Raw genomic sequence first — 9,337 nt, forward strand, 5'->3', positions numbered from 1 at the left:
ACAGGATTTGGCCAGGGTATTCTCTAAGTCTTTGCACATTCCATTTATGAGTTTAACTCTTTATGATGACTAACTTTATTAATTCGAATGTATCATAGGCGGTCCAGGCTTCATTTATGGCTGAGGAGTGGGTAGATCACTCATTGGATCTTGCCCGAAAAGCTGATCATAACGCCGAGGCGGCAGTGAAGGCACAAAAAGAGGCCGAGTTAAATTTAAAAGAGACCCTCACTCGCCTGTCCGAGGTAGAAAAAGCTCACAAGAATGCTGAGTCGGTCCTGAAAAGTTATGAGTCGCAAGCAAATCTTGCTCTTGAGGCCCAAAAACAGGCTCAAAGCAGACTCGCCCTCACTGTTGTCGAGCTCAAACAGGTGCAAGGATTGCTTGCTACCAAGGAGCAGGAACAGGCCGTTGCTGAGCAAGCGGCGTACGATGCTGGAATGAAAAAAGCCTCTGACAGCTTAACTGCCCAACTTAGAGGGGTCGCCAGAGCGTTCTGCTCGGAGGTGTAGGGCCGTGCTTTAGACGCTGCTTGGGTAGATGCTGACGCCGTACTCCGAGCTCCCGATAACATTTACTATCCCCCAGCATTGCGCTTAGCTCCCGTTCCCCCAACGCCGATAAGTGATCCTGCAGTGCCCATCTCTGCTCCTAATCCTTCTGATGCAGTAGCCACAAAAGATCCCTCTCCCACAGCTCAGCCCGTGGAAGAAGTAATTGAGGGTGATGTGGCTGAAGAGCCAAAAAAGAAGAAAAAAGATAAAGAATCAGAAAAAAGAAAAGACAAGCAGCCTGTTGCTTAGTCATTCTTTTGTTATTATCCTCTTCTCTTCTTTTTTTTTACGGATGTAAGGGGTTATATGATTGCCCCATTTTTGTAACGAATACTTTTTAAGAAATTAGTATTAGCCTTTCTCTTTTTGTGTCATGCACAACTCTTATTGCAATGCGCTGCCATCTAACTGTCACTTTGTACGCATCCAGATAAAAGCTTACTTAAATTAACAATCATAATATCACTTCAAAGTTGCTCATTATACTTGTGACTTTAAGAAACACAAAAGGCTTAACTTGGGCACCATAATTTCACCACCTAACCTTTTTTGACGTTTGAAAAAGAAGGCATGAAATTCAATATGCTAACGAGCGACAAGGCTTAATGGTTTGTTTATGCTAATGCTTAGCTGCTTGAGATTCCTTAGCCTTGATCTTGTTGGATTTATGACTATTGAATTATGGTCCGAGGAACCGAACAAAAATCAGTTTTGCACTTATATTTGTGCAAGTGGTTAACTTCTCTTGGACTTGTGGCCCGAGGAGCCGAACAAGAAAGGTCAATTTAACACTTGTGATTTCGCAAGTGATTAATTTCTCTTAGACTTGTGGCCCGAGGAGCCGAACAAGAACTAAGGTTAGTTTAACACTTGTGTTTTTGCAAGTGATTAATTTCTCTTAGACTTGTGGCCCGAGGAGCCGAACAAGAACTAAGGTCAGTTTAACACTTATGTTTTTGCAAGTGATTAATTTCTCTTAGACTTGTGGCCCGAGGAGCCGAACAAGAACTAAGGTCAGTTTAACACTTGTGATTTTTGCAAGTGATTAATTTCTCTTAGACTTGTGGCCCGAGGAGCCGAACAAGAACTAAGGTCAATTTAACACTTGTGTTTTTGCAAGTGATTAATTTCTCTTAGACTTGTGGCCCGAGAAGCCGTACAAGAACTAAGGTCAGTTTAACACTTGTGATTTTTGCAAGTGACTAATTTCTCTTAGACTTGTGGCTCGAGGAGCCGAACAAGAACTAAGGTCAGTTTAACACTTATGTTTTGATTGATGCTGAATTGATACGAATGGAAATCACACATACACATCTTTTAACACAAAAAGAGGTTCTTTTCTCAATAATAATAACGTCGTAAGTTATTTACATTCCAAGGGCGAGGAATCACCCTTCCATCCAGATCTTCTAAACGATAAGCCCCTATACCTGCTATTGAGGTAATTTTATACAGCCCCTCCCAATTAGGACCCAACTTTCCCCAAGCAGGATTTTTTGCTACCCCCACTACTTTTCTCAGTACTAAGTCTCCTGGTACCAAGGGCCTGGACCTAACTCCCTTGTCGTATGTCTGCTTGAGCTTATGCTGATAGCTGCCCATCTTCACATTGGTTATTTCTCTCCTTTCCTCAATAGTATTCAAACAACCATACATCCTCTCGTGATTGCTTGCTTCGTCATACTGGTCGGACTTCAGGGTGGGAAAACCCGATTCTAATGGTATTATAGCTTCCATTCCATACGTCATTGAAAAGGGAGTCTCGCCTGTCGATCTTCAAGGTGTAGTGCGATAAGCCCATAATACATGAGGTAATTCTTCTACCCAGCCTCCTTTAGCATCATCCAATCGTTTCTTCAAACCTGCCAAGATGACTTTATTTGTTGCTTCGGCCTGACCATTTCCTTGAGGATAGGACGGTGTTGAATATCCATTTCTTATTCCCATTTCTGCGCAATACCGCCGGAAAGCCTTGCTATCAAATTGAAGCCCATTATCAGAAATCAAGGTATGAGGGATGCCGAAGCGAGTTATGATATTTTTTCAGATGAATTTCTTCGCATCCACATCCCTAATGTTGGCTAATGGCTCGGCCTCAACCCATTTCGTGAAGTAATCCGTGCCGACAATGAGCCATCTCCTATTACCCGTTGCCCGAGAAAAAGGTCCGACGATATCTAAACCCCACTTAGCGAAGGGCCATGGGCTGGACAACGGATTTAAGTTACCTCCCGGTTGATGTATATTTGGTGCGAATCTTTGACATTGATCACATTTCTTGGCATAATCTTGAGAGGTTCTCTGCATGCTTGGCCACCAATACCCTTGAGTCATGGCTCTATGAGCTAATGATCTTCCTCCAGTATGGCTCCCACACACACCTTCATGCAATTCTTCCAGCAAAGGTTCCACGGCTTCAGAATGTACGCAAAGCAGGTACGGCCCCGCATAGGAACGCCTATAAAGTTTTTGCTCCTCTGATAGCCAGTAACGGGGAGCGCTTCTTCGTACCTTCTCGGCCATTGTTCCATCTTCAGGTAATATTCCGTGCTGCAAGAAAGCTATAATTGGGTCCATCCAGCTTGGGCCTACATGAATGCTGTGAACCCGTACTGCCGAGATGCTGGTCAAGCTAGAGGTCAGTAAATCCTCCACCATGACCATACGCGGTAACTTCGAACCCAGTGAAGTGGCTAACATCGCTAATGAATCAGCATGAGTGTTATGTCCCCTTGGGACTTGTTGTATCTTGAAACTCTCAAACAAACCTAACACCCCTTGGACTCGTTTAAGATAGCTTTTCATTCGTTCATCTTTTGCCTCAAATTCTCCATTAACTTGCCCTACCACTAATCGAGAATCGCAAAACAACCTTACTACCTTTCCTCCCAAGTGTTTAACCATTTGGGCGCCCACCAAGAGAGCCTCGTACTCGGCCTCATTATTAGTGGCTGAGAATCTCAACCTCAATGATTTTTCAATGACTAGTTTTTCGGGAGATATTAGCACGACACCAACCCCAGCTCCTTTTCGATTTGATGCCCCATCCGTGTAGACTTCCCAAGGAGTGACGTTTTCCATTCCAATGGACATTACTGTCATCATGGTATTTTCGTGGTTAACCTGACCTTCCGTGAACTCGGCCACGAAGTCGGCAAGGATTTGCCCTTTGATAGCTGTCCGAGGCATATACTTGATATCATAAGCTCCCAGTTTGGTTCCCCACTTTGCTACACGACCCGTGTAATCCGACTTCCTCATGATAGCTTGCAGAGGCAATTGAGTGAGTATTACTACGGTGTGAGCTTGGAAGTAATGGGGCAATTTCCTTGTTGCATGCACCACAGCTAGAAGCGCTTTTTCCAACAGTAGATATCGCTGTTCTACTTCCTGTAAAGACTTGTTGATATAATATATTGGTTTCTGGACCCCATCATCATTCCGTATTAAGACAAGACTTACGGAATGATTTGTGACGGCTAGGTAAGCATATAACACTTCTTCCTTCTCGGGTCTTGATAATATTGGTGGTCTAGATAAGTATTGCTTTAAGTCCTCGAAAGCCAAGTTGCATTCATCAGTCCACCGAAAATCTTTCCACTTGTGCAAAAGGCGATAAAATGGGCGGCACCTGTCTGCGGACCAAGATATGAACCTGTTCAATGCTGCAATCATACCAACCAACTTCTGCACTTCTTTCGGATTACGAGGAGAATGCAAGCCTAAGACAGCCTTAATCTGGTCGGGATTAACTTCAATTCCCCGATGGGTAATTATGTACCCTAAAAACTTTCCCGAGCCCACTCCAAAGGAACACTTTGATGCATTCAAGCGTAACTTATACTTTCTTAACACCGAGAAGGTCTCCTGTAAATCTGTCAAATGGTCTTCTGTCCTCTTACTTTTAATTACCATGTCATCGATATAAGCTTCCATATTACGCCCCAACTGCGCATCAAACATTCTGGTAACCATCTGTTGATAAGTGGATCCTGCATTCTTTAGACCAAAGGGCATCACTCGGTAATGGTAGTTACCATTAGGGGCACGAAAAGCCGTCTTCTCCTGATCATTCGATGATAAAGGGATCTGATGATACCCTTGGAATGCATCCAAGAAGCTCATTCGGGGGTGCCCCACAGTTGCATCCATCAATTGATCAATTCTGGGTATAGGGAAGGGATCCTTGGGACATGCCTTATTCAAGTCTGTAAAGTCAACACAGACTCTCCATTTCCCATTCTTCTTTTTTACCACGACAGTATTGGCCAGCCACTCAGGATAGAAGATCTCCTTGATCGCACCAGCTTGCTTTAGCTTACCAACCTCCTCTTTAACTGCCTCTGCGTGCTCTTGAGATGCTCGCCGAGGAGGTTGCTGTCTAGGCGTCGCATGGGGGTTAATATTCAAATGGTGGCAAATAACTTCTGGATTAATTCCTGGTACGTCATAAGTCGTCCATGCAAAAACATCAATATTATCCCGCAAGAATTGAACCAACTCCTCTATTTCCTGTATCGGCAGCTTGGACCCGACTTGGAAATATTTTTCTTTATCTACCCCAATAATTACCCTGTCTAGCTGCTCGGCAGAGCCTTCATCCTCATCTAGGCCGACTTCCCGAGCAGCCTCCTTTAATTGCTATGATGTTTCAAGAACTTCCCCTTCCAACGATCCTCGGCATGTTCGAATAGTGGCAGATGTTAGACATTGCCTGGCTACTATTTGACTGCCACGTAATACTCCCACATTTCCTCGTATAGGATACTTCACCATCACATGTACAGTAGATGAAACTGCCTCCATTGCATGCAGCCATGGTCTAGCCAAAATGGCCGTGTACGGGGAGTATGCCATAACAACTATGAAGTTCACCTGTACTTCGAAACCCTCCGCCTGTACAAGTAACTTAATCATTCCTCGTGGGATTACCATCTTCCCATCAAAACCGACCAACGGATAATCATACTTTTCCAAATCTTTATCTTTCAACTTCAAACCCTTAAACAAATCAGGATACATGATCTCTGCACCGCTTCCATCATCCACCAAGACTCGCCTTACATCATATCCTCTAATACGAACCGTCACCACCAAGGCGTCATCATGGGGTTGATATGTGCCCTCTTTGTCCTTATCGAAAAACCCCAATACCGGCGTCCCCGAGAACTTCATTCTTTTATCGACTTGATTACTTTCGTCCATGACGTCATTCCCACAACTGTTTTGAATAGTCATGACCCAAGAAAGTGTCCCAAACTCCCCTCTCGGCTGAGCCAAGATGACGTTAATAGTGCCTAGCGATGGCTGAGGGGCCTGACCCCAATATTTCCGAGTGCCTTGCTGGCCCCCTTTCCCGTCCTGATTAACCAATAAATGATTGATCTTTCCAGCCTTAATCAAGTGATTCAGATGATCGCGCAATGTCCGGCAATCCTCCGTGGTGTGTCCCTTATCCTGGTGGTAATGGCAGTGGAGGTTTTGATTTCTCGTAGATGCATCTCCACTCATCTTGTTGGGTGGCCTAAAATATGGCTCATGCTGAATTTTCTCCAGTATATGATGCACGGGTTCCTTAAATAATGAGTTAATTAGAGGAGACTCGGCGGTCCTCGGATGACTTGGAAAGTCTCGTTTGGGCCGACTACCTTGAAACCCCCCTACCCGAAGATCCCTACTCTCCAGATACCCTTTCATTTTTCATTTGCTTTGCATTTGATCTTCTTCCACCCGTTTATACTTATCTATCCGATCCATGAGTTGACGCATATCTACCGCGGCCTTCATTGTCAAAGACTTCCTTAACCCATGCTCCGTGGGAAGACCCACCTTGAAAGTCCTCACGACTACATCCTCCACATCCCCATCAATTTCATTATACATTTTCCAATATCGGTCAGAATAGGTTTTGAGTGTTTCGCCTTCCCTCATAAACATAGACAGTAGAGCATCCAAGAGTTTTGGAATCCTAGTACAAGTTATGAACCTTGCTCCAAATGCCCTAGTCAATTCCTCAAAAGACCTCAGAGAACCTTCTGCCAAAGCATCAAACCACCTCATAGCCACGGCCCCCAAACTGGAGGGAAAAACTCTGCACATCAATGCCTCATTACTCGAATAAACGGCCATCTTCTGACTAAAATGACTAACATGCTCTACAGGGTCAGTCCTCCCGTTATACATAGTAAAGATGGGTTGTGAAAACCTACGAGGTAGCTTTACCCTATTTATCCTGGCCACAAAAGGGGATTTGGAAATTTGCCTCAAGGCTTTACCCATTGCATCACTTCCATCATCGCATATATCCCATCAGTATCAGGCATCCTTGTCTCCTTCTGCTGCTTTGCCCTAACGTCCGAAGACACACTGACACGGGTAACACTTCGAGTAGGCTCAAACACTAGGGGACCCCTTCCTCTGAGGTTCGCTTCCGAACTGTCACTGGAAGAGCTAGCGTTACTCTTACGACTCCGCTTCCTACTGTCCATGCACTTGCGTAAGTAAGCTATCTCAGATTGCATATGTTGCAATACATCATCCCGAGACATATGTCCCTCAGTCAGTGATTGCTGCTCAGCCCCCTGACCGCCATTATGTACTTTCACCACTCTTGAGGTATGTCCTTTCCCTTTGTCACGCTGGAGACTTACCGCTACGTCCCTGCTTCGTGAACTTACTGATTCTTCCCCTTCTTGGTACGCTTCAGCCATCTATTCCTATACTACGTTGTTGTTCCCACAGACGGCGCCAATTGTAAGGACCTAAAATTCACAAACTCGTTAAAACGCCTACGGCAAGTTTCTTGATCAAAGATCCTTATACAATATATTTGGTAGAGAGGGTCCAACAACAAAAAGTCCCCTCTCCGTAGTGTCCTGACTCCTATTTATATCATTTGTTCCTTTCATCGTGGCTTTACACCTCGCAATCTACTATGTTTTTCCCCCTGACACCTGTCTGTCGGTAATGGAGCAGAGTTCTAACTTTGCGTTCAGCACTGTTCAGGTCATATCTACATTAATGCAACGGATTAAGTTGGTACTTCTAATTAATGCGACCAGAATGGTTGTTGTCGGGCATTTAATGCAACCCTCTAAATTAGCCTGCCACCTTCGGATATTTATAACTCTTATGTCAGCAGCGCCCATGCCACTTCATCTTCGGGTATCTCCAGGTAACTTCCCTTACTCCTTTACTTCATCTTGCTTAATGCATGTCGGCCTTCCTTTCCTCGGGTCTTCGGGTTCTTGGGTCCTCGGAACCTCACAGATAATTACAATTGCATAAAAATAAAAATATTATACAAACTTAATAAAATAAAATGGTTACATCTGCCTACATTGACAATAGATAATGACAATTTATAATTAATTATCAAAGATTTCAAAATATGAAAACTTGTAGAAAGAAATGGTAAAACGTTATGTATTTACGTGTGACATTTTAAAAAAAATTTATAGTTCGATATATTAATTTTTATTATAGTTTAATATAATAATTTTTGTGTTATTTAAATTTTTTAATGACGCTAAGAAAAAAAAAAAAATCCTAGAGCCGCTGGAGTTGTCAAAAACTACTTGTTCATCCTTGCTTGGTAGTGATAGTAGATACATTACGCCATCTTGCTTGTGTTGTGTTCATGGAGCCGGTATATCCTGCACCCGGCATATATCCTGCACCCGGCATATATGCCGGGTGCAAGATATAATTTTCGGTGTTCATGAGGGGTAGTTATGGATTGTGCTAGACCTAGGCCTATATGGTTAACTATGGGCTGAGTTTTATTGGACCGGCCAATGTTTGGGCCATAGATGCGGTGAGCATTTATAGAACTACCTACAGTCCATTCAAAGTTGAAACAGGCTTGTATCAACAAAAAAAAAAAAAAAAAAGAAGTTGAAATAGGCTCGGGCTCAACACCTATATCATTTCTTCACTTAAACCAATCTCTCAGCCCAATCTATATGTCCAGCCCCATAAATGAGCCTTTTGTTTAACTTTTTCTAATTAAACCACCCCTAAAAAACCTAAATTCATTAATTATCAAATGTGAAAAAATTAATGTCAAGAATAATTCGGGTAATTACGCATGAAGAACATAGTTAAATTTAATTGTGCTTTAAAAAGATAACATCTTTTGTATTGCATTAGTAAATGCAACCACATGATTAAATTTAAATGAGAAACTTAAGTTACAACATCAAGACACCAAAGAAATTGTACTTACTTTAAGTTGAGTGCTGACAATATTGATATTGTGAAATACTAGTATATTTTTTTCTACTAACCATTATTAGTCAATAAAAACACAACAATAGTAGAAAGATAACAAATTTCATAATTTCCTTTTATAATATATAAAATGGTAGATTGAGATTAATGTAATATCATTTTAAATGAGATCACCACTGACATTGGACACCCATAAACATTTGGCTCCTCAATAATTGCAAGGAATTGTGAAATTTGTAAATAACTAGATCAATAAAAACAAGCCAAATCAACAATACAACTGATGATGTAATTATCACAAATTTTTTTTACAAGTATCTTATATGAAAAATTATATTCAGACGACTTTCGTTTTCACATGAATCAATGATTTATTCCTCCACCATTCACAGTTTATACTACATTAGAGTTTTGGTAAAACTGTGTCTGTTGTGCTTGGGATGTTAGGAGACGGTTAGGTACTATTATTTAAACAATAGTTTTCACAATAACATTTTTGACACGTCACGTATTTTCACTATATTTAAAACTGAACAACAATAGTTAAAGGC

General features: G+C 42.2%; 1 protein-coding gene across 1 annotated transcript; it reads right to left on the minus strand.

Moving 5' to 3' along the window:
- Window positions 1-577: 577 nt before the first annotated feature.
- Window positions 578-6,065, minus strand: LOC142612114 (uncharacterized). Its single transcript, XM_075784238.1, has 4 exons — window positions 5,298-6,065; window positions 3,794-5,186; window positions 2,936-3,730; window positions 578-660 (listed from the first exon to the last, which is right to left on the minus strand). Exons 1-4 carry the CDS (start codon window positions 6,063-6,065, stop codon window positions 578-580), a joined length of 3,039 nt encoding a protein of 1,012 aa, XP_075640353.1.
- Window positions 6,066-9,337: the final 3,272 nt, after the last annotated feature.

Source organism: Castanea sativa, chromosome 10 (assembly GCF_040712315.1).
Source record: "Castanea sativa cultivar Marrone di Chiusa Pesio chromosome 10, ASM4071231v1".
Classification (NCBI taxonomy): Eukaryota; Viridiplantae; Streptophyta; class Magnoliopsida; order Fagales; family Fagaceae; genus Castanea; species Castanea sativa.